General features: G+C 38.5%; 1 protein-coding gene and 1 long non-coding RNA gene across 2 annotated transcripts; one reads left to right on the top strand and one right to left on the bottom strand.

Annotated features, from left to right (window-relative positions):
- Positions 1-2,751: 2,751 nt before the first annotated feature.
- LOC111542476 lies at positions 2,752-15,006 on the bottom strand. The gene is made up of 3 exons (XR_002731575.1): positions 14,166-15,006; positions 4,192-4,273; positions 2,752-4,034 (listed from the first exon to the last, which is right to left on the bottom strand). It is a non-coding gene; the product is annotated as an uncharacterized LOC111542476 (long non-coding RNA).
- Positions 15,007-15,132: 126 nt separating this feature from the next.
- Positions 15,133-25,708, top strand: KCNJ2 (potassium inwardly rectifying channel subfamily J member 2). Its single transcript, XM_023211947.1, has 2 exons — positions 15,133-15,315; positions 20,466-25,708. Exon 2 carries the CDS (start codon positions 20,682-20,684, stop codon positions 21,963-21,965), a length of 1,284 nt encoding a protein of 427 aa, XP_023067715.1. The 5' UTR covers positions 15,133-15,315; positions 20,466-20,681; the 3' UTR covers positions 21,966-25,708.
- Positions 25,709-26,293: the final 585 nt, after the last annotated feature.

The raw sequence follows: 26,293 nt of genomic DNA on the forward strand, positions 1-26,293 counted from the left end.
TCATTTATTATTTTTTAATCCCATTCATCTTCATATTTTATTTTTCCCCCTCTGTTGCATTTTACTTTAATTGATTCCTCGAAGCTGTTCTGAAATTTTTACCCACATCTGCCACATGGTTTGATTGGCTAATTCTCCTCTATGGAAGCATACCCATTATGTAACTGTTATGAAAACTTAAAAAAAAAATCCATGTCAGGTAAACAAACCCATCAGACATAATCTCACTGAAAACTAGTATTTTCAAGAAGCTTTTCACTTATTTTCAGGGGCTGTCTGTGGGTTTAGCATTTCATATTATTAATAGTGCAATGACAAACAAACCTAGGGCAGGAGAGTTAATAATAGGATGTGTTTTTTCCTCTTGCTTTTAAAGAAAATATTCAAATGAGCAGAAGCTTTAAAAGCCTTGTTTAATACTGAGCTTTTGATATTAAAATAAACTGACAACTTGACGCTGACAGAATAAGATTCCATTAGGCTTAAAGGTAGGTCTAAAGGGGTTCAGGGAGAAATCAACAAACTTCTATTAATTTTTGGAAATATCTAGTAAGAACAAGTCATTTATGACTTTGTAGTTAGGTTCCTAGAGAAAGGTTACCAAGAATTGCTTTCTATGAGGCATGGTGGTAAAAGCTGCAAAATGAATTATGGTGAAAATATGCATTCTACTTTTTATTTTTCCTTGTTAAATCAAGCAAGGGAATTTTCCTGAGCCTTTCCCACTAGTGAATTTATGTTGGTTTAGAACTATTTCTGCTTTCACTCATTTAATAGCTAAAAATCAAAATGTTACATGAATGATTTAGTTGTTTCTAGACAGATAAAAGATTTTCTTCTCCTAATGAGTAGAGAAATATGACTTCCGCATGCCCTGAAAGAGCATTTACCAGCATTCTTGGTAGCCACCTAAGCAAATGGAAGATCAAAACTGCATCATGGCCTTAATAAGAAAAACAAACATAAGAGGTAATGAAAATGGAATCATATCTCTTTTGTATTTGTAAAGTAATAGAGTGTATCAGGTTTTGTTCCTTATTATGAAATAACAAATTTTTAGAGAAAAATAGAAAACAAACATAAGAAAAAAAAACAATTATAATCACATTAACTATGTCACTTGTTAAATTATATATACGTGTGTGTGCCAGTATGTGTGTGTGTGTGTGTGTGTGTGTGTTTGCATAATATTGGAGCAAAGATATGGGAGCCTGACCTTCAGAAAATGCCATGGGGCTCCCATCCGGCCATGGAATACTCATCTCTAAATGTTTTATCATGAGAGAAAAATATGTCTATTTGGGTAGTATATTGTTATTTTGAAGTTCTCTATTGTAGACAACTCCAACTAATCTATATACACACATACACATGATCTATTTTGCTTATTGTAAGTTATTTTGCATAATTTTTTATTTAAAAAATAGTGCATTACAGTATTGTTTATCTTGATTACTGGCGGGTTTTTTTTCTTTTTTCTTTTTTTTTGTGCCTCTTAAATTTTACACCCGAGGAGTGTAGTGCCTTACTTACCTCATCCTAATTCTGGCCCTGAGGTCAAACATAGCAAAAGATAAAAATATAGACATCGGTATAAACAGATCTGTTTTTTAATAAAAGATATAAAATCAAACAATAGTACAATATGCATTCAAAATTAAGTGAAGGTCTTAAACACTTTTCAGGATATAATTTTGGTGCAAAATAGTCCAATTTATTCAATTATTGTTTTTGATGTTGCTTTTTAATTACTAAGTACTCTTAAGTGCAACATTTAATGATCACTAATGAGTTCATATTCAAGGTGTTTTGAGTTCTTAAATGCAGCATTTCATGATCTCCAATGAGATCAAATTCATGATGTGTTTAGTTGAAGCAACCCAAAGTTAAACATTTGCCTGAAAACTTTACAGGCTCCTATATCCCTCTATGGAACAGCTGGCTTACAACAGACTAGTGATAGATTTGCAAAAATCAAGAAAATACACAGTGTCGAAAAATAGGTCAAAAGTTTATCTTCATGGAATCATTCACATTCATTGATTTTATTGACTGATATTAATAATATTTCTCATTCTATTTTATGAACCCATTTGGAAGTCACTTAATATGTAAGGGTATTTGATCAAAGCATGTCAACTACAATTAGTCTGAACAGAAAATAACATGTATTAGATTTTCATTCTGTTTGTTTTTGAGACAGGGTCTTGCTCCGTCACCCTGGTTGGCATGCGGTGGCATGATCACAGCTTACTGCAGCCTTGACCTTCCAGGCTTAAGTGACCCTCCTGCCCCATCCTCTAGAGTAGCTGGGACTAGAGGTATGTGCCACCAAACCTGGCCAATTTTTCTATTTTTTGCAGAGATGGGGTTGCTGTAGGTTGTCCAGGCTGGCCTCGAACTTGTGGGCTCGAGTGATCCTTCCACCTCAGCCTCCCAAAGTGCTGAGATTATAGGCATGAGTCACCACAGTCAGACACATTTATTGTTTGTGTACATATTTACAATCATTATTTTGTTCAAATTAGATAATTTTTTTTTTTTTTTTTTTTTTTTGAGACAGAGTCTTGCTCTGTCACCCAAGCTGGAGTACAGTGGCATGATCTCAGCTCATTGCAACTTCCACCTCCCGGGTTCAAGGAATTCTCTGCCTCAGCCTCCTGAGTAGCTGGCATCACAGGTGCCCTACACCACACCCAGCTAATTTTTGTATTTTTAGTAGAGATGGGGTTTCACCATCTTGGCCAGGCTGGTCTTGAAATCCTGACCTCGTGATCCACCTGCCTTGGCCTCCCAAAGTGCTGGAATTACAGGCGTGAGCCACTGCCCCTGGCCCTGAATTTTATCTCCACTTTAATGAGGAAGCACCAACATTTAAGTAAATTAGTCAAATTTACTCAGCCTCCAAGAATCAAAATGAGAGACAGTTCTCACATCCTTTTAACTCAATTCAGCCTGATGCTTCATCGCATTACTCTAGGTCAGCAATCAGCAAACTTTTTTAAAAATAAAGGATCAGATAGTGAGTATTTTAGACTGTATGGGCCCACCTACAGGCCCTGTGTCACCCACTCAACTCTGCTGTTGCAGCTGGGAAGCAGTCAGAGACAATCTGTAACTGAATGAACATAGCTATGTTCCAATAAAACTTTATTCATGAATACACATATTTGAATTTCATAAAATGTTTAAATGTCACAAAATAGTATTCCTCTCTTGATTTTTTGCTACCTTAAAAATGTAAAAACATTCTTCGTTCATAAGCTGTATATATAAGTTGTGAGCTTGATTTGGCCTGTGGACACAGTTTGCACACCCTTCTTATTCTTTCCAGAAGGGAACATGTGGTGCCATTACTTAAATATATGAGAAAAATGCAGAATTTTCTTTTCTACAGGTCTAGTAATATAAGGATATTCTCCGGTAAAGCATAAATCTCGGTTCTGGGTCATTTTCCTGACCCAGATACTTCTCCATCAAAAATTCTCTTCGTCGTATTATTTTTCATGAATAAAAGGAGAGAGATGTATTTTAGAATAGCCCATATGTACGGTGCAAGGAAAGTCACTCCACACAAAAAAATTGAAGTTTTTTTTTTTTTAAGAATGGATTTTAAAATAAAAATCTTCCAATTAACGCTATCTCTAAATGTTTCCTTTTTTCTGGATGTCTACCTTTTCCATTTAAATTAGTTCTTCATCAGCACTTCTAATACCATCAATTTCATTCAGAAGTTTCCAAGATAGCCCTTCTAAGGTATCTGCTACTCCAGATATTTCAGCCCTGTTGTCAGGAAGCATCGTAGAGGTTTTCCTTGAAGAATTTGTGTGTGGATAGCAGGAAGGAGGAGGAGAGGGGAGAAAGAGAAGAGAGTACAATTGATGGGCTATTGTCAGAGCAGCTGCTGTGTCAGTGGTATCTGTGGGCTCTCCAGGTGAATACATTACCACCCTGATACATCCATGGCTAAAGGCAAAAGAGCAACTTCTCTCTGTGGCAGCAGATGCCCCTGTTCTTCAGCATTTGAAAAATTCCTAGAGGAGGAAAGGGAAAGACAAAGAGGAAAGGAGATTGTTGGGTTGTTGAGAGACATGAGTAGGAGGGAGAGGTTGCAACCCACCTGTCTGCCCCCTTTCTGCTGGCCCCAGAGAACCCTATACTGAGAAGTCAGTTTGTAACTAGCTTATTCACCTAGTGATGCCTCTATTGCAGGGCTAGGACAGACAGGACTGAGGCATTGGCTTCGTTTAGTCTTTGGTGCATTTGATCTCACCTATAAAAGGAAAAAAAACGCGTGTCCTTTATTTGTCCCCAACTACTTTTCACTTGCTTAGACAATCCTCTTCCTATATTTTGCAAAGAAAAAGGCAGAGCACTCTGCCTCATGGAAGGCAATGGTATCAGGAGACCAGCTTTTTTTTTTTTTTTTTAACTGAAGCCACTGCAGTAGCTTTTATCTACTCAGTTCTTTCTGGAGTCAAGGCCTCTGGCTATTCAAGCCGTCTCCCTTCTTAGCAAGTTAAGATTGGGACAAAACAATTATCATTCTAGAACTTGTCAGCTTGAATCGAACCATCACAAACCAATCATACAAGGCTGCTCCCTTCAGCACAATCGTTGAGATGATTTTCCCATGACCTGGAATGGACTTTTTAGATCCTTTGGAAAGAAAACTCACCGGCAGGTACATCTCTCTGTCTATAGGTCCTTTCTATCCAGAAAGTTGTTGAGATCATCGGTAGTGGGTGAAAACATGTCCTTTAGGGAGAAGGTTTTTTAGACCAGAAGCATTAGTTATGGAGGTTGTCATTGTTGTTGTTTCTTGTAAGGAAGAGAATAAAAGTGTAATCGCACTAGGTCATGTGTAAATTTATGCTGTTTTTACTGGCTCTTAACCCTTTTCCTTCCAGGAATTGTTAAGTTCCTTTGCAGTCATATATCAGCCCTTAGGTATGTTCTCACCAACGGTGACTGACGGTAAGGTCCCCTCAGTAGACCAACAGAATACAAGTCAGGTCATGCAACTGATTCCCTGGAAATTACGTAAGAGAAATAAATACCCTGGTTTTTGTACAGAGAGGAAATTATGAAATCGAGCATGAATCCATAGACTCTCTTAAATTCTCCTGTGAGAAAATGTTTTCTTGGTTCGAGGGGGTCTTCAGTGGAATGAGGGGTAAAACCTTTTGTATGAGAGCTCTCCAGTTCCTAAGTTGCTTGAAAGGGGCTGCAGGTCAGGCTGCCTTCTGATGGAGACTCGGAGGGGTTCAGGAGGCAGGAGCGAGCAGAGAACATCTGTCAATGCTTAGAGTTCTTTCTTTGTTTCTTTGGTTTTGTGTCATGACCTGTAAGTCAATTCACAGAGAATTGCTTTCCATTATGGAGAAATAATTCCAATAATGATTTTTTTTTTTTCTTGCTGACTGGATTGTCTCACTCTGTGGGGGTATGGCTTGGTTTTATATTATCAAGAATGTTTGGTGCTTTTTCTGTGTGTTGCTTTGATAGGCAATGCTTTTCAGCGGAGCCTGTGGAGCTGGAATCATGCAGGTCTTGAGCTGTATTTTCAGAGATGAACCCAATGCTAAATCGTGGTAGTAATATAATTCAGAGCATTCCGCGTGGATCACTGGCTATTTTTTGGTACCTATCCCCTTTATGTAGGACTTGAATTAATGTATGGACTATGGAGAGAAAAAAAAAAAAGGAACAAAGGCAAGCAATGCTTAAGGAAAGAAGATAGAATACAGAGAGGAGTAAACTAATTTCTGTGTTTAATTCACTTAGAGAAGAGCATGAATTCATTTTGAACCCAGGATTAAAGAGACTTGTATAAATTTCCATTATACTATCTGGATTTTGAAACTATGGATACGGCATTGGGGACTAAGGCTGTTGGGCTAAATGATACTTTGACCAGGTAGATATTCAGATTGCTTCTGAAAGAAAATTTGAATAATATGTGCATTGTCTTTTAGTCTAAGGGAACTGCTTAAATTATGTGTACTTAGCTCATGTTTTACTGACATGTTGAAGCTGTTTAGCCTTAGAGCTTTACAGATTGTTCTACTTTTCAAAAATATTGAGAGCTGCCAGCATCTATTTTGAATGTTTCATAATGTAGTGCATAATAAATATGTGTGTAACGAGTGAATAGGTGACTTTTTAAATTGCAAAATGTAACTGGACTCTAAATATCATAAAATCAAGATCATGAAGGCAGGTTACGAGAAAGAGTCAGAACTGACCACAGCTCTTCTGTTAGAACTAAGCAACTGCAAATCAAATCTTAGCCCTCTTCATCTTTTTATGAGGTTTTTGGATGTGTCATCATTGGGTCAACAGATATAATTGTGTATGTGCATGAGTCTGTAGTGTGTGCCTGCATGTTCATATACTTTTTGAATTTGCTTTCTGCCAATTAAATTATTAAGTAGTATATACTTTCCTTAATCTGTGCAAAGAAGGCATTATTTTTTATATAAAAATAATATACAGTAAAAGCAATAGCTTTGGACTTTGATAGGTAGGACAGATTATTTTTCAAGGTTTTTTTTTTAAAGCATTCTTACATATGCTAACACATAAAAGAGGTTTAATCTCAGTAAATGGGAAAGCTGGCTCTCCTAATTTTTTCCCAAGTTGACTTAACAGGCAAAATGTGAGTATTCACATATTTCTGTTTACATGCAGGGAAATGACAATCAGATTGCAAAAAAAAAAAAAAAAAAAAGAAAGAAAAAAAAAACAGTATTTATACTGTCAGTTCCTGCCTTGCTAAAACTTGGTGACTCAGTTATGCAAACCATACAAAAGAATAGACTTTTGTATTACTACATGTTTTGAAATGAGATCTTTGCGATAAAAAGATCAGAAGCTGAAACACTGGTGATAGAATTTAAGTCTATGATATAAATTCTGAGTTGCTCTATCGCTAATCCTAGAAACAATTTCTAAAAACATTTGCTTATAATAGTAATTCATTTAAATTTCTTTAACACTTAAAATGAATTGTATGTCGTTCAAATCCAAATGATGCAGATGAAATGTCTGGATTTGAGCCTAGTAAAGTACATTAAAAAATCTAATGAAGCACCTATTTTTTTCAACCTTATAATTTCTGCTTTAATGGCAATCAAATTTTAAAAATGTACAGTTTCACTTATTCATACCAATCCTTTATAAAAGGCAGATTTCAAGTAAACTTCTAAATGCACATATAATGTAGAAACTAATGTTTTCTGGCAGTCCTTGGTTCCTGAAAGTTGAACTTCATCATATGTGTTTTAAACTTTTGTCAAAATAGTCATGAAAGATATGTTACTTTTGCATTATGAGGTAGTTTATTAGGGGCAGGCACTCATAAGACAGTATAAGTCCACTTGTCTAAACTTGCATGAGGCTGTGTGTGTTGTAAAATGTCACAAACAGTTTTGGGTCAGTGAATATTTTGCTGAAGGAACAATACTTACTTTGAGTACTTTTCTGCAATAAATAGCAAAGTCGGGTTTGTAGCTGTAAACTGTATACACTGATAACTACAGGCTGGTCTGTCATGGAGCTAAAAGTTTCACCTGAAAACTTGTATTTTCTTTTCATAGTCATATAATATTATGAATATTATTGTGCTATCATAAATCACTAATGTTATTGATAGTAGTTGGGTATAGCATTTTATTTTTGCATAGCTGCAATACAAGTTTTATTTATTTGTAACTTATACACTAGGACTTTGAATATTAAAACATAAATTTATTGGAACACTGAAATTAAATCTCAATTGAGGATAAGTGCCTACAGAATGGAAGCTGGTCCAATGATAAAGGAAACATTCAATTAAACCTGTAGATACTGATCAAATTTATTTCTAAAATGGAAGAAACTCTTGCACAGGGAAGCATGAAAATTGAGCCAAGCATTTGGAATTGGGTCCTGCATAAGGAGCAAAAATTCAAATTCATATATTTCAGAGTTAGGAGAGAAATAATGTGGAGGATCTGTCGGGGAGCATTAGAAAGTGGCTTTGAAAAACAGATGTCTTATTTTAGGTTTCTAGATTTGTCTGAGCAGAGATGCTAGGAAAAGTTATACTCTGCAGAAAGTAGAGGAATAAACATTGAATTTGGTATCAACAGGTTAGGAGTCCACATGTATAGGTCCTATTCACATGAACAGTTGGAACATAATTTCTGTATCTCTATTTCCTTTTAAATAAAAATTGGAATGTTGGAAATCACATTAAGAAAACAAAAATGGAAGCAAAGATAAGATGGTAGGGCTGCAGCCAGAGGCAATGGACGAAGAAATGACAGTCCGATTAATGTTCCAACAGCCCTGTTTACACACCCTATCCTTCTGCTCAGTCATCTGTAGATCTCTCCCTGTGCAAAGAATCAAGTGTCAACTCAACATCTTTGTCTTGAAAGACTAAACTCTGGTCCAAGTTTAATGTTCAATTTTAATATTTCTTTAAATACATGAATTTATTCAAATTCTGATGATCAATTGTGAAATCCATTTTACTGTTTTCTGTTTCATGCCAACCTGTCCTATCAAATATAGAATGAATCTATTGCTAAGTTCCCCAGATGCTTACCTCTTCATTTATGACTTTAGCACTTAATCAAGCACTACATAAACTTCTGTTATTTATTTACAGACTTATGGTATGCATGCCTTATTATCCTAGTTAACATGTTTGATTTATTCACCTTATCATTTTCATCATCATTAGTGGCAGGAGCAATAGTGATAGAATAAAAAGATACCTTTGATTAGTTGATCACAAAGTATTAGGCATTTTAGATTTATTATTTCTAATTCCTATAACAATCTTTCACAACTAGTAAGTGGCAGGTTGCAAACACATGTCAAGTTGACCCAAAGCTCAACCTCTCCCCACTGGGCAATACAGCCACTATGCAAAGTCACATAATTTAGAACATCCTTAAGATTCAATCCATTGGGATTGCATTAGAAAGAACTGCATTTAAAAAAAAAAAAAAAAAAAAAAAAAAAAAAAACCTTTAAGAGTTCATAAGCTTTGACCTAGTACTTGTACACCTAGAAATCTATAATGAATGGAGAAAGACATGAAGAAAAAAAATCTCCAAGACCAGGTAAATGCATACTTGTAAGGGTAAAAAACAAACAAGCAAAAATGAATATAAAGGTATAAGAATAGGTGAGAATTAATTATAATTCATAAAATGAATGTGAGCATTAAAATATACACTTTCAAATAATTTTTAGTTGCATGACAGATACTTGCATGATATAAAAAGTGTGATGCTCATGTATTGAAAATATGACATAATTTTCTTAAAATTATAGAGGCTAGGTGCGGTGGCTCATGCCTATAATTCCAGCACTTTGGGAGGCTGAGTTTGAGGATCACCTGAGGCCAGGAGTTTGAGGACAGCCTGGTCAATATAGTGAGACCTCATCATTAAAAAAAACCCATTATGTTAATTTTTAAAAGTTATAAAACATAGATTTAAAAATAGAAACAGAAATATAGGAAAAGCAGAAAGATATATCAAAGTATTTATAATGGTTATCTTTCAATGGTGGGAATATGAATTTATATTATTTTCCACATTTACCTACATTCTTCTACATTTTAAAATGCTTATCTTTTACATTTTCCAAAACAGACATACATCATTTTAGCAATAATTTTTTAAAATACCAAAAAATACTCTTTAAAAAAAAAATCCACAAACTCTTAAAGCCCACATCTGAAAATCTAGACATTCAAGTATGTACATTTTCTTTCAAGAGTATCATTACAGTGTTGTTGACGTTACTCAAAATATGTTTTGAATTTTCTTCGTAGCTTGTGGCATATTCCATAAATGTCTACAATAGTGATTAGTTTTGGCTGTCTGAAGTTTGTGTTGTTTGTTTTAATTTTTTGTTTTGTTTTTATAAGTTCTGGAAAAAGTCAAGTTGCGTGACTCTTATGATCTTCCAAAGACGTATTACTAAAGCAAAGAGACGTTCTTATAGGTGTTTTAAACATGAGATTCAGTTTGCTGATGGTGGCACCTCGCACTGAAAAGCATTTCTTACTGTGCTGTACAGGGGGACTATGGATGCTGGTGGCAGTCTCACTTTCCCTGGTGGCTACTGAACGTGTTTGTGTCTCTTTTAGAACCAATAATTTCTAATGAATATTTTCTTGTCTCCTCTACTTCCTCCTTCCTTCCTATCTTCCCTCTCTTCATTATTTTCCCATGCAAATGTACGTGCAATACAGAATATCAGAATAGCACATCCTGTAAAGCACAAAAGCAGTGTTTGTTTCCTGGAAAACCCTCCAAACAGCCTAGCTTATTATTAGTCTTCTTATTACTGCTTGATTACTATGATTAAATGATGATACCATACCCTTCCAGTTATAAGGCTTGCCTTTCCCCAGTGGCAATGATGAATCTGTGCATAATGATTGATATTTTCTCAGCTGGCACCTCTTCTAACCGATGACCTGCGCTTACGGCAAGGCTACCTGATCTAAGGAACTGCTATCCGTGGTTATAGAGGGTAAACTGAGGCTGTAAACTTATTACCTTTGGGAGACCTCATGCATCCCAGAAAACACAGATGAAATGATCATTGTAATCATGGAATCAAGAAACATAGTAACGTAGGGTCTGGCCCTAAAATGAATATGGTATTTTCAGAGTGTACTTGTCTCACTCATGTGAGATAAATGAAGTCTTCCAGAGCATGACAGAAGAGTTAATTTACTAAATAATAACATGCAGGCTCTGGAAGTGTGAGTTTCTTAAAGAACAGCGCCACTCATTGTTTTGGGTTTTAACATACTTGATGGAAAATGAAGGTCATAATAATAAATGGATAAAGTAAGCACTCAAATATTTTCTCAATAAATGAGTATATGATTTTGTTTTATGTATACATATAAACATATGGATAGTTGCAAACACACAGGTATCTCACTTACTCAGAAGTTTTCCTCAGCTATTTATAACAGCAAATACAAAGACCAAGCCATTTAAATGCTCTGAGAAGCAAAGTAGATGCCATAAATCCAAATCCTGAAGGTTTTTTACCTGAAAAGGAGGTTGAGCAAGTGAAGGTAACTCCAAATTCAGCATCTACTCATTACTATTTCAAAAATGCATCTTTAGATATGTTAAATCATATTTGCTTTTACATTACTTTAGCAACCTTAGTTACATAATTTATCAGCCCAGCACAGATTAGAATCAACAAATTAGGCAGAGCATGGTGACAGCCTGACAGATCCAAGACACATTATCAGAAGCAAAAATGAGAACGGAAGGCTCACATTGATGGACAAGGAAAAACAAGCAGAAAGGCTTAAATAAGCTTCGTCTAGGGTCATTTAATGCAGGAGAAAAGCCTCTACCATACCCTGATGGGCCTACTGTATTACAGGTAAAAAATGAAAGAGCTTATGTTTATTATAATCATATTGAGTAATTATCAAAAGTTATACTAAAACATACTGTTCCTTGCATTCATTTCCATGTAACTGACATTTATTCTTAGAAACAACTTATAATTTATATGCTTGATTACCTGTATATAGAAAGGTCTGGGGCATAGTGGGCATTTAGGAAAGTAATTGAATGAGGAGACACTCCTATCCTCTGATGTGTTCTCAGCATCCTTGATACCACTACACATAGTAATATGTCGTATTTATTAAATCTGCCACTACAAAGTCTTACCCTGCTTCATTCCATTCTTCAAAATCTCTCTAAAATTATTGTTTTAATTGTTGCTTGATCCATTTTAGTGCATAATCATAAGCTGCCTTATATTGTTGTTTGATCATTTAAATGTTTCACTTCTGCCCTGTTTGTCTTCTCAGTTGGACATTCTGAACTCCTAAGAACAGGTACTGCTCCCCCTGGGATCCTTCTGCCTTTCATCTCACCTAGCATATAGACAAAGCACAAAGTAGTTATTTCAACAAATACGTTCGCTGAATTTAAAAATACGAAGATTAAATGTTACCAGTGCAGTAAGTAAAACTTAAGGCCAAAACTGTTTCCCAATAAATAAGATTACATACAGTGCTTTAAAATACCACAGTAAGTGGCTTGTTCTCATAGCAGCAGATTGCAAACTCAGCCTGTCTACACTTCCGGGCAATCTGACAATGATTTATTTACTATTTATTGCTAATGATGATTACTTTGAAGATTAGAAAGTGGTTTTTAATATCCAGTGGATACAAATGCCAGGAGCGTTTCATCTTTTATCAGTGTGACATTGAACTGTATATATATGGTGAATGGAAGTCTGAAAGTATGTCTAATTGTTGGGGATCTTTATATAAATGCAAAGGAAAGATTTGTGCTTCTAGTGAAACAATCACCTTCTGCGTCACACAGCTATTCACAATCTGACTGCAGATCCAGATTGTGACTAATATTTGGCTCTAATATTATAGGTGGTTACCGTGGAGAGAATCAGTAAGAGCATAATTGTCATTTCCTTGGAAAAATTTAATCCACAGATGGATCCCAACACCCAATTGCATTCGTGTCCAAGACTAATGGGGATTTTTGCTAAATAAGGCCTGATTCAGCCAAAAAAGATAGACTCTGAATACAGAAATCTGTATCACGCATCACTTCAAAAGATGTATTAACTCAAACACTGAAAGCATTGGCACACAGAATTTTCCTAACAGGGACATGATGAAAAGTCATTTATTAATTAAAATACATTTATATTTTCTTTGTTTAAAATGAAGCAATGGAGGTATTCTATGCTACCATGCATTTACAAAATTTCATCCTTCACACTTCCTTGTTTAGCTAATTAAGGTAATGATTCTACTTAGATTGGAAAGTTCTAATTAAAATCATTAATTTTTCCTGAACCTTCTCCTTCTAGAAATAAGCTTTGTTGCACATCCTTCAGTCTTTGGGAGGAGAGAATGTTGGGGGATTGATGCTGATAATTGATGAGAGAGAGCAGGATACATTTATTATGACCTTCCTCCCCCTGCCCAGCTAAATTTATACAGCCAATCATAGCCTAATAACTCTGTGTTCCTTTCTTTAAAGATTTTCCTATCATATGAAACTATTTTGGCCTGTGGTGTATTCATCCTAATTAGAGTAGAATACTGAAGCAAAACCATTTCAATCCAAGTTGCATAAAAATGGCATCCGTTTCTGAGTGACTGGTTTTCAAAGAGAGCTCATTACCTGGAACAACAACAACAAAAGTGATGCCTCTCTGAATTCACATGGTTTGGAAAAATCTTAGCCATCAACAGAATCATAATAAAGAGGAGAAAATCTATAAGTGATTAATTTCCTTCTTCTATTTAGGCTTAACATGTTTTAAAGGATAATTAAAGTTTTGACCTGTTTCTTAGAAGTCCAGGAGGAAGCATATGTCAGAAGCTTATTGAACTGAGCGGTGAACTCATTCATTATCCTTTGGTTAATATAGAGTTAACTTGTCTATCCTCAGGTTCTTTTATACAGCCTAGGTTCTTACACATCCATCTATTTTACAGTGTTAATTCAAGCTGTTTATAAATAATACGTGACAATAGATGGTAAAGAAGACCTCCCTTGGGGCAGGTATTATTCCCACGTGCATGGCAACAGAGTTGGTAACAGGACTTGGTGAACAGTATAATCTCAACAAATTAACTGGAATCACATCGCCATTTGGCTATCAGAGCAGCTACACTGAATGAATCATCTCTTGCACACCCTTTTAATTTAAGTACCTTGCTCAGTGCTAAGAAAAAAGGCACACTTGGTGAGGCAGGATTAAGTGCGTATCTGCAAAACCTAAGCAACCATATTTCACCAGCACCTCCTAGGGGCCACGTGTGGATATGAGGATGGGAGGTGGGGACTCGCACAGAACCTTTCCTTGAATTGTCAGTTTCACCTCTCCTACACACAAGAATCCATCCCGACTGCGCCGTCCACAATACCAGCTAGTTTGCTGAATTAGTTTAGCGACTCAAGGAGGCCTTTCGAAGTTTAAATAAACTGCACAAAAGACACATTTGATCGCTCGAGGAAATAAACATTTAAAAAACTCAGTGGAAGGAGACTCCTAAAATATATCCTCTCCTTTAGAAGCAAAGCTTCGTTAGGACACCAAAGTACTCAGAAATAATAGGCACTTACTCTTCGGTTTACACACACACACGGATTAGTTTATAAACTTCCAGGATCCAGACCCGGGTAACACAAGCTGCTTTTTAGGGGTCTGCGCGCTCTTGCCTGGCTGCTGGGAATGAGGGCTGGGAGGCGCTGAAGCGAGGGCAGATCTCAGTGTCTGTAGGAGTTGCTATTCCAAAAAAATCATTACTCTCTAATTGTTCTGATTTTAGATCAGCAAAGCGTGCCGGGCGGCGGTGGAGAGATTGAGGGCGGACAAGGCGAGAGGGAACGAGCCGTCCACCCTTCAGAGAAGCCTAGGCTCCTTGTAAGTAATTCGCGAACTGTCGGGAGAAGAAACAGCCAAGCAGCGCTGCAGTGACCGCACTTGCGCGCGTCTCAATCCTGGGGGCTCTGCGCGCCCGCCCCAGTCCCTCGCCCCATTGACTCAGCGGCTTCTCCGGGCGCTGCAGCCTCCCCGGGGGGCTTCCAAGGGCCGAGGGGCTCCGGCAGACAGGGAGGGGAGAGCGAGACGTGCCGGGGCCGACGAGCAATCCTGCCCCGGCGGCAAATGTCTCTCCCCGGCGCTGGCACCTCGCAGGCCCCTCGAGGAGCACGCAGGGCAAGCGGCCCCCGAGCGGGGGAACCGGGAAGTGTGTGGGGCTCCAGACGGAGTAGGAAGCTTTGCCCAAGGCCAGGCTGCAATCAGGCAGCCGCAACAGCCGGGCGCGGAGCTTCCCACCTGCTGCTGTCCCAGCTGGGCCGCAACTTCCTCCTCCCCGGCCGGCGCCCGACTCCCCCGGCCGGGCTCCGAGGGTGGAGGGGGAGGAGGCGGCGGCAGGTTCCCTCCGCTGGCAACGCCTCGCAGCATCCTCCCCTCCCCGCCGCGGTTCTCGGGGGCCGGCCGCGCGGCCAGGCGCGCTGCGATTGGCCGGCAGCGACCGGGGGTGGGGCCAGGAGAGCCGGTGTCGCACGGACCGCCTCAAAAGAGCCCAGGATATTGCAGAGCGCACTGGAGCCCTGGCCAGCGCGCAGCCTTCCCGGCCCCGGCAGGCTGGGTCTTGGGAATTCTGGTGTGCTTTGGCTCACTCGCTTTTTACAAACCACTGGATCTTACATGCCTCTGTACCCCCCACTTCCACTCCTCCATGTCCCCATGCTCCTGCGCCAGCAACAGGTAAGGGCTGCTGTGTTTTCTTCCTTTTCGCTCGCTGCCGGTGTGTCCTGGGGAATGGACTCTGGCCGCCGTCCCCTACCCTACCTTGCCCCGCTGCTCCAGAGGTGCCCAGCTGTCACACTGCTGTAGCGCTCACCCACGCTCCGGAGTCCCAGATCATGCCTATATAGTTTGTGTGCGCACCAGAACATCCCCAGAGCTAAAAATACTGAGACATGCTTGGAACAGTTGAGCAATAGAAACAGATTTCTCTGCAGCATCTGTTTGTGCTCATAACTTCCAGTGCACCAGCTGTAGCAAGATACTGGGTTTGGAGGCAAGGGCGAGAGTGTCTGTGTTCGGTTCTCACTCTAAGGGAAAAAAAAAAAAAAAAAAAAAAAAGAAAACGTGGTTGAGGGTTTGGGCGTGCGTCTTGAGCCCTGGTCTTAAATCTTGGCAAATCTTGGGACTTAGCACTATTCTTGATCCTTGGCGGTTTTTTTTTGTTTGTTTGTTTTTTGGTTTTTGGTTTTTTTCGTCATTGCTTCAAAGTATAGCTGTGAGTTTCAAACAGAGTGTCTCAAAGTTGCCTTCCTGAAAGGAGAGCGGGAGCCCGAGTTGGATTTGAGCCTGAGGATCGCAAAACTTTCACATTACATTATCACTCTCCCCTAATCAATTTGTTATTTTTAGTAATAATGGTAATACCTGGCTTGAAGACAGTGTGGTTTTAGGGGAGCAAAATAGTCAAAACGACTTGATTCTGCAAAAAGATTGCATCATAGCATGGATTCATCATGACAATTGGAAAAAAAAATAAGGATAGGAAATGGGCAGTTTAATGTCTGTGTCTGGGTAAGGATATCATAGGATGATCACTAGGATAAGGCTGTGCATTCTGACGATTTTCATAAATTCAGATTTTACTTGTTAGAGAATAAGGTGTTATTTGAAAACCTTGGATATGCAGAGAATCCATATTGCATTTTACCATTTGTTTTCTTTTCACATTAATAATCAATAGGCTGCCAGATTTCCTCTCACCAACCACTGTTGTGTGTCTGATGTACATTGTCGGTACACTTGTTAGCGTTTTCTTGCTCATTTCCAAATGTTTCATTTCTATTTGCCATTATCTGGAAAAAATCCTGGTGCTCAGAAGGGGTAAGAGATGTTAATTGAAGCATGGTGGAAAGGGTGAGGATAAGGTCAAGGCCATTTTACTTAGCTTCCTGCCCTCCTTTCTCATATTTTAATGACACTTTGTTTTTTAATGTTCTTGGTCTCCATAAGAAATATTTGATCTAAACTCTTGTGAATTTTCCTTTTAAAAAAATAAAAGAACACAGTTTTTCTACATCCTTCGGACTCCTCAGTTGCAGAATCTCTGGTTAGCTGTAGCGTCCTTGTATGACTTTTGCGTAGCCTGAAAGATTGAAAAGAGCTACCTGCACAGATTGGATGTTTCCGTTTTTTAAGTGTATATTTTTATTTACCAAACATGTCTGTTTTTCAGCATATGCAAATGCTGAGCAGTGCTACAAGCCAAGTGTCGTTGAGTATAAATGTTAGACATGGGGCTCATGTAGATAGATGGGTATCCCCCCTCCCCTCCCTCTTCCCCCTCCTCCTCCCTTATGTTTATTGAGCTTCTAAGAGGTTGCTTTCCTAGCAGTTGTGCTCACATAGCAACATGTGCCCAGAGCACACTCAGGCTGGTCTATATGGCGTCAGCTGGGAAATAGCTGCTCTAAACACTCATTAGCAGACCTCTCAGCCCAGTATGTTTTCTTTTGCTATCTTTATTTCCTATCCCTAGAAACTTTCTTATTCATTGCACATCATGCCATGTTTCAGGACACATTTACTCTCATTTGATTTTGTTTTAGTTATTCATAAACCATATTGGAAGTATTACCTATATAGTCAAAGCAATTTAGATCCCCCATTTGTACCATGTGATCTCCTTGACCTTACATTTATCCATAGCTCTTTCTGCTTTAACATCTACCTAAGTTTAAAGCGCTGAACTATTTTTTCCATTGCTTATGCTTAATTTTGGCTCAGCCTATAAATAGTCTTAACATGAACAGCACCACATGTAACTCTCAATTTCCCAAAAATACTTTCTACATCATGGGTTATGGCCTGGATAAAAATGATTATTTGTGTCCATGAAATTTACATCTAGGCCCTTAACTATTTTGGCTGGAAGGGAAATTTACACATTGTTCATCAAATCAAATGTCAATTCTCTGGATTTGTATCACTTAGTGTTCTCATCTATTCCTAATTGATTGCATCGCAAAACATTATTTTGAATATGTGCTTGAAATAAAGTTGCATGTAAGCCCTGTTTTTGTAATGATAGCTTTTCCCAGCTTGCTCATGTATTGGTAATTGCTAGTGAGAGAGGACCGGGCAAAGAAGTTTTCTGCTTGCTTAAAGTCGCTCAGGCATGTGGGCAGGTTAACAGTGAAAGCAATTTTTACCATGAAACATTAAGACCGTTACCCCATCAAACCCTGATAGGTTCTAGCTTTTAGCTCTGTAATCAGCTCCACAAAAAGTCTGAATACATAGTGTATGTGTGTGCACATGCATACACATATAAATCTGTTTTGGGGCATATCTATTTGAAGTGGCAAAAGTTTTCATTTTGCCAAACAAAACAAAACAAACCAAAATCCAAAACTCCTCTTTTTCTCTTTCCAGGAAGAAATGGTAAAATTTCTAAATGATGCTCCACATGTGGGACAAATTCTGTTATTAGCAATGGAAATAAGACAATAATAGTCTCTCAACACAGACCACTTTCAAGATTCTAAATGTGGAAAGCTATTCGTAGGAAGCTGGTATTGTGTGATTTGTGGAATTCAAACAAATGTCCCGGGGTCAAGATTTTTGGAAAGTCATAATTCAGTCTTTAGATTTCATATGGTTGTTATGTTTTAATCTGGAAGGAGTACAGAAATAAGTCAGAAGAAATTTGAGACTGTCTACTCATGGCCCCTCATGGTAACTCACAAGGAAGGATTGTTTTGAATCATGAAAAGGGAATTTCTTGGTGTCAGCTTATAATATAAAGTTCTGAAGTCAATCAGAACTCAAGAATACAAAGCATTCATTAAATGAAGCTCTTCTCCCTTTTGTTTGAAACGTACACCTGCATTTGGTGGTGTTGCTGTCTCTGTCTGTTTAGAAATATGAGACAACTGAGATGAACTAATTGCTTGAAAAATGCTGTCCATGTACAGGATCTAGAACCTTGAGGGGTAGGATTCTTGTTTCTTTGGTCCAAGTGCAAACTTCACAGGGAAGCAGACAAAACACTGAAGCAGGTGGAAGGTTAAGAAAGCACAGTAACTTCTTTTTATAAAGTGATTCAAAGGCACTTTCAAACCAAGCATCATTTGGGTGTCAAAAGCTGCCAAAATGTAACACACATTGCAATTTTCATAGATGACTAATCTCAGGAAAAATGTGTTGGGGCACATTCTTGCATAATAACTTGGATAAAGAAGAAGTCAAAAGAGAGTAACAAGGCATTTTCAAAGGCAATGCACCTTGCCTCTTTTTAAAGGATCGCACAAAAACAACGTAAATGGATTGCTTTATTTGTTTGCAGCTGGCTTGGCTGAAATCAGTTCTGTTAACTGTTTAATCTTAATGGATTTAGAGGAGAAGAAAAAAATGGAGTCTTCATTATCGGGCATCAACAAATCTCTGACTCCTTTCATGAGTTATTCATTGCCCCCCTTTAATATAGCAGAAGGATTTGGTTGTATGAAAAGTTAAGGATGGGCTTTATTTTTCAGTTCTAACTTATATTAGTTTTGTTATCACACATTTGGTAAGGAAAACACCTTAGACTTTCTCTTAGGTTTTTGTTAGTTAGTCAAGGGAAATAGTTTCTTAGGAGTGAGGATGGCAAGTTAAAGTAAATAGATAGTTCTTACCTAGGGAAGAATGAGGCAATCGGAGAAAACTGAGAACTACTATTTGCACATATTAGGTAAAGGTGAGTGCCTTCTCCATAGGAACCTGTAGCAAATAACAGCGCTGGAAGTGAAAGTAAGCGGACTGGCATTTATGATCTGTCCTTACACAGTTGTCTCTGTCTGAGAGAACACAGCATTGAACTGACATGAAATGAGTTCCTGCCTTATCTCAATCCGCTAAAGACCTGGTCCTTTGGCACAATGGTGCTTACTTCCTAGCCTGTCATTACACATGACAGCCCCATCTCAGGAGAATTTCAGGACTCTTATTGCTAGGCAACAGAATTGCTCTCTATCCCCCAGAGCAAACCTGCGTCTTCAAAGTCTTCAAGCCAGAATTACCTGCACTAATAGAGACTCAGCAGGCATTTCTGCATAGTGGTTGCTTGAAGTGTGAGAAGTGATGAAGCAAGCCCAAACAGTATCCAGAAACTGGGATCCATTTCAGATGATTATAAGCAATAGGGGCAGTATTCACCATCGTAGGAGGTTTTGTCCACGAGTTCCCTCTGTTTTCAGGATACACTCAATCAAGCCTACTCCAAAATCCACGTCACTATTATATTTGTAGGTGGGAATCTGACTTTCGTCCTCTAGCATTTCCTCAGCCTATCCGGTCTGCTAGTTATTATCATTTAAACAAAATAGTCTGTCTTCCGATTTCAACCTTGCCATCAGGGGCCCTCATATTCTCCCATCAGGCGCATGCAACTCAGCGAATATCAATACTGCGTCCACGTGAAGATTTCTAAACATGTCCTTTTTCCAAAAATTTTACGACAAACCTTGGAATCAGACAGTCTTTCATCTGCTTAACAGGGATCCTAGCAAGTGGGGCAGGCCGAAGAAGAGAATAAGAGAAGGGAGAGGTAGACCTGAAAAATAGAATATTCTAGATCCCTGGCCAAAAATAAGGGAAGGGGACCTGACCTGATATTTTGGTTGAACAACTGTCACAGACAACTCTCCTATGTTTAACGACTTTATGCTTTTACATAAAAGTTTTACAAAGCATGCTTAGGATACAAAGAAATGTAAAACCTTATAATTTAATGTGAAGTATACTTATCTTTACCTGATTATGTGTTTTTGTTAGGATATATTGTCTTAGACAGTAGAATTCTTTAACAGTGGCTTATTTTATAATGCACAATCTCTCTTTTCTTGCAGAACATGTTCTCTGGATGTCAGCTGAGTTATTAAAGTAACTCTGCATGTCAGTAGACAGACCTTGGTAGAACCCCGAGGCTCCCAGAGACACCCATCTCTCCTCATTTTTTTTGTGTGTGTGTCTTCACCGAACATTCAAAACTGTTTCTCCAAAGCGTTTTGCAAAAACTCAGACTGTTTTCCAAAGCAGAAGCACTGGAGTCTCCAGCAGAAGCGATGGGCAGTGTGCGAACCAACCGCTACAGCATTGTCTCTTCAGAAGAAGACGGTATGAAGTTGGCCACCATGGCAGTTGCAAATGGCTTTGGGAACGGGAAGAGTAAAGTCCACACCCGACAACAGTGCAGGAGCCGCTTTGTGAAGAAAGATGGTCACTGTAACGTTCAGTTCATCAACGTGGGTGAGAAGGGGCAACGGTACCTCGCAGACATCTTCACCACGTGTGTGGACATTCGCTGGCGGTGGATGCTGGTTATCTTCTGCCTGGCTTTCGTCCTGTCGTGGCTGTTTTTTGGCTGTGTGTTTTGGTTGATAGCTCTGCTCCATGGGGACCTGGATGCATCCAAAGAGGGCAAAGCTTGTGTGTCTGAGGTCAACAGCTTCACGGCTGCCTTCCTCTTCTCCATTGAGACCCAGACAACTATAGGCTATGGTTTCAGGTGTGTCACGGATGAATGCCCAATTGCTGTTTTCATGGTGGTGTTCCAGTCAATCGTGGGCTGCATCATTGATGCTTTCATCATTGGTGCAGTCATGGCCAAGATGGCAAAGCCAAAGAAGAGAAACGAGACTCTCGTCTTCAGTCACAATGCTGTGATTGCCATGAGAGATGGCAAGCTGTGTTTGATGTGGCGAGTGGGCAATCTTCGGAAAAGCCACTTGGTGGAAGCTCATGTCCGAGCACAGCTCCTCAAATCCAGAATCACTTCTGAAGGGGAGTATATCCCTCTGGATCAAATAGACATCAATGTTGGGTTTGACAGTGGAATCGATCGTATATTTCTGGTGTCCCCGATCACTATAGTCCATGAAATAGACGAAGACAGTCCTTTATATGATTTGAGTAAACAGGACATTGACAACGCAGACTTTGAAATCGTGGTCATACTGGAAGGCATGGTGGAAGCCACTGCCATGACGACACAGTGCCGTAGCTCTTATCTAGCAAATGAAATCCTGTGGGGCCACCGCTATGAGCCTGTGCTCTTTGAAGAGAAGCACTACTACAAAGTGGACTATTCCAGGTTCCACAAAACTTACGAAGTCCCCAACACTCCCCTTTGTAGTGCAAGAGACTTAGCAGAAAAGAAATATATCCTCTCAAATGCAAATTCATTTTGCTATGAAAATGAAGTTGCCCTCACAAGCAAAGAGGAAGATGACAGTGAAAATGGAGTTCCAGAAAGCACTAGTACGGACACGCCCCCTGACATAGACCTTCACAACCAGGCAAGTGTACCTCTAGAGCCCAGGCCCTTACGGCGAGAGTCGGAGATATGACTGACTGATTCCTTCTCTGGAATAGTTACTTTACAACACGGTCTGTTGGTCAGAGGCCCAAAACAGTTATACAGATGACGGTACTGGTCAAGATGGGTCAAGCAAGCGGCCACAAGGGACTGAGGCAAGCACAATGGTTTCAAAGAAAGACTGTAAGCTCCATGATTAGCATAAAGCACTAACCATGCCTCCATGTGACCCGATGGCACATAGATGTTGTAGAATAAGTTATGGGTTTTTATGTTTTGTTTTGTGTTTTTCCAAAACTTGAACTTGCAGGCAAGCCTTGGTTGGGTATTTGATTTATTCAGAATGCTTCTCTTTAGGGAACAAGGATGTTTTTAATGGCATAACAAAGGCAAGACTCTGCCTTAATTTTTGAAAAGCTGCTAACTACATGAACACAAATGTGTATTTTTGTTGCAGTGTAGTTTTCCTTTTGTGTAATTTTAAAGTCAGTGTTGAACTTGATTGAAAGCTCATGATGCGCTTCAAAGTGGCAAGTATTTGGCTATTAACTGCCAAAACAAGAGCCTGATTTTTTGAGGCCAGTAATTTGTTTGCTAGAATTGATTTTTTTTTTTTTCTCTCTCTCTCTGTTACATAAGGGCATTATGTAACACTAGCCAAATGGTAGCCTCTGGGTTGTTGTTGTTTTCTTTTTTCCTCCATGATGTTAATGGGTTATCTCAAATTTTAAGTGAAACTACCTAAAATAAATACCAAAGATAATGCATATTTTTGCACAGTGGAGCTTACACTTAAAAGAAAACAAAGCCCCATGGGCTGCCTTGAAATCAAGAGACAATAACTTTGAACCTCAGCAAGACCTTGAACCGCTGGTTCATTTTGCACCTTATTCAGAAAATAGAGCATCATACTCACCGAGTCTAGTCAGTGTAGTGCTTTTTAAAATTTTGTCCTTTCATGTAACTTTTTTTTTATTTTAAGAGGAAGAAGAAGAAAGGGGCAGTAAAATTCACACACACACAATACCAACATCCATCCTTTCCTGCTAGGCAGTGCTGGCCAGGCTCACGTGTAGTGTGCGAGATGGTGATGTACTCTTACATTTTTCTGGGCTTTCCCTTTTGCACATTCCAAAATTCATTTCGTAAGATAAGATCTTCATAGGACTTCCTTGGCATCCTGGCATTCTCAAAACTGAGCCATCCAGCATGAAAGATAAATGGGTTTAAACCCTTGCTGCTGAATTTATTGCCTGGACTGTCAGGACATCGCCAGCCCACCTTCACCTTAGAGGAGATGCCACACCTGACCTCCACGCTTGTTCCTCTGATCAGCCTGTCTGGAGCGAGTCCTACAGTGTCAGATAGGGCAGCGAATGCCAAAGCGGGGAAACGGGGAGGTGTGGACAAGCCCATTTGATGCAGCACTTCAGATCAAGTATTTAGGAGGAAGAGGAAGCTTGCCTTTTTTATGGCAGAGGAGAGTAATGAAAATGTCTCAGTATTTCAGGGTCAAAGAGAGTCATAAAAATACAACATAATGACAACTAAAGGAGATAATGGTCTAAAAAGGCTATTTCCCTTTTCTGTGTGCATACTTATGATTGAATGTGAGCTAAGCATTGTCTCCTGTGGAGCCCTAGAGCAGGTTACTAAGGACGGACACATTGTTTTCCAGAAGCCTCCCCTGCCTGGCTGACTGCCTTGCTAGAAACATTTTTTTTTTTTTTTTCTCACTGTAGCTCAATAATGGAACACTTTTTTTTTTTTTTTTTTTAATTTAAAATTCCCTATTTGTGAATTCTGGGGTTACTGACTTTGCTTTTTAATTGGAGTCTCAAAATCAACTCTCTTATGGTATTATATCTCTGTATGCCATTAAAAAACAGCTTGTTCTAGAATCACATATTTTGTAAATTGATGTTTGTGATGGTCTCTGGTTCTTGAACAGCCATATCTGAATGCCATGCCTGCAAAACTATGACAATTTTTGCTGTTTTCAGCCTTCAGATCTGATGGCTTTGAAAACTGAGGTGTTATTTTCAATGAAACCAAGAAAGAGATGTTAAGCAAGTGGTTGTTTTAGATCCAAATGTAAAGGCAGGTTTGGGAAGGTGTTTAAAGAGTTGGAGGAATTGGGGATTGAGTGGACAAGAAAACTTACAGAAGAGGCAACAATTTGGTTCTTGACAGTGAGAGGATATTGAGGGCTTCAGCTGCTGCTATTATGACGTTTTGCAAAGGAAAATAATCAAACCAAAGAGTATTCAGTGATACGTAAATTAAATGAAGATACAGTGGAGAAAGGGGGTGGCCACAAAAGAGGCTCCCCCTAAACACAGAGTGCTGCCACTTAAAAAGACTTGAGAAATTTGAAAGGGGGTGGGTATGGGGGGGGGGCAAGAAAGAGGGAGGGAAATATTTCAACTTATTTCTGAAAAAGAGAAAAAAATATAAAATTTCTGGTGCACAGGTTTGTTTTTTCAAGAAAATTTTGCAGAAGCTATGTTTTTAAAGTGTACATTTTATAAAGTTTATCAGATATTTTCATATTTAAAGCCAAATGTAAATAGAGGTCTGTAAAGAAAAATAATTGCCATAGAAAGTATAATGTCAGTGCAGCAATTTCTGAGAGCTAGTACCTATATGCTACCGGTTAGCATGGTTTTAGCAAATATATACCAGCCTTATAAGGTTCGTATTGCTATGTTCTTCTGTTATTTATTTCAGCATGGACTGTTCATTTGAAACCTTTTTCTAGTTATTAGCATTTTAACAGTTACAAGCTTTAAATGGCAATTTTTTCTTTCTTTTTTTTTTTTTTGTCAAGAGCCAAGACACAGGTAATGCACGACATTGATTGCTGCATTTTACCTTCAAAATATTTGTCCTTCTTGACTGGGTCTCCTTAATTAGTGTACACATGTCATTAGAATGCAGATGGAGGGGACTCACCGTGAATATCTGGGGTCGATTCCCAGATGTGTGTTGCTTCTCTATTGCAAGCAGATTCCCTGTTGAATTTACTTAGGATTTATTCCCTTTTAAAGAACTTTTGCCCATATCTGGAAGGGCACTATATTTTTGGGGGGAGCCATAGATTCCTGGTTATCCTATTTTTAAATAAAATGTAGACAAAGTGAATTCTATTTTGATTATTGAGAAAGGAGTAGTTTTCTATCCCTCTAAGAGTATACTTGAATCAGACATTTTAAGGATGTCACTATAGCACTGTTGTCATTTTCAAATTCCTAGAAAAGTTTGTTTTACTTTGTTTTTATTCTGTTAATGTATTCTTTCTTCTCTTTACTTCCTTTCTTCCCAATACACTCCTACCCCAACTCTTGATGTTTATTTGATGAGCTCTGTCCCGTAAATCGTTATTTCCCTTATAATTAATAAATGTCACTTCATATTTTATAAGAAACCACTCAGTAAAAGCAAAAGCTTGTCCTGAGAAGTAGAGTGAGTTCTTTTTCACTCTGTGTCTAATAATGTTCAGGTAAAAAAAAAAAAGTGTGGCGTAGTTACCTGCCCATCCCTAACCCTCAGCAAAGTAGAATCTCTTTTCTAGTAATTTTGGGTTTCAGCTCTGGGCTCTGGCAAGTTGAACAATCCTAGCCATTGACAATCGTGATAGTTATTATTTTCCCATTTGCTGTCTTTTTGTATCTAAAGTCTTCCTATTGTACTGCACAAACCATGGATTGTACATATTTTTATATATTATGTCTTATTTTATTATTTCTAAATAAAAAAGTTAAAAATTGAAAACAAATTGGTGGAAGAATCTTTGGGCTTCCTGTATGATTACTCTAGAAACACCATAAAGCAAATATTCCCAAACAAGAGAACATAAACCCTGAGAGGTTAGATGAATAGAGCCATAGAAATGGCCTCAACAGACAGGTGCAGTGGGGTGGCAGATTAGTTTAATTCAAGTTTGAGGAAGTCAAGCTCATATTTTGTTTTTGGATACAATAGCCTAGGTAGAAAGGGAATAGAAAAGACCAATAAACTAGCCAAAAAAAAAAAAAAAACTAACAAAAATATTATGAAGTTTAGATTTTGATTCTCTGTTTAATGGGTGATAACGTGTAGTTACTCTTTATTGAGTCTCAACTATGTGTAGAGTTCTTGCATTGCATATTATTTTTATCTCATTCCCACAGAAACCGAATCAGGATGTTATTATTTTGTATTATAGATTAAGACTTGGCAAATAAGTTTTGTAAAAGGCCAGGCAATAAGTATTTTTTGGCTTTATGAACCAGAGGGTCTTTGTCTCAGCTATGCAAATTCAGCCTTGTAATGTGAAAGCAGTTACAGACAGTGTGAAAACAAATGGTATGGCTGTGT

This window comes from Piliocolobus tephrosceles, chromosome 16 (assembly GCF_002776525.5).
Source record: "Piliocolobus tephrosceles isolate RC106 chromosome 16, ASM277652v3, whole genome shotgun sequence".
Lineage (NCBI taxonomy): Eukaryota > Metazoa > Chordata > Mammalia > Primates > Cercopithecidae > Piliocolobus > Piliocolobus tephrosceles.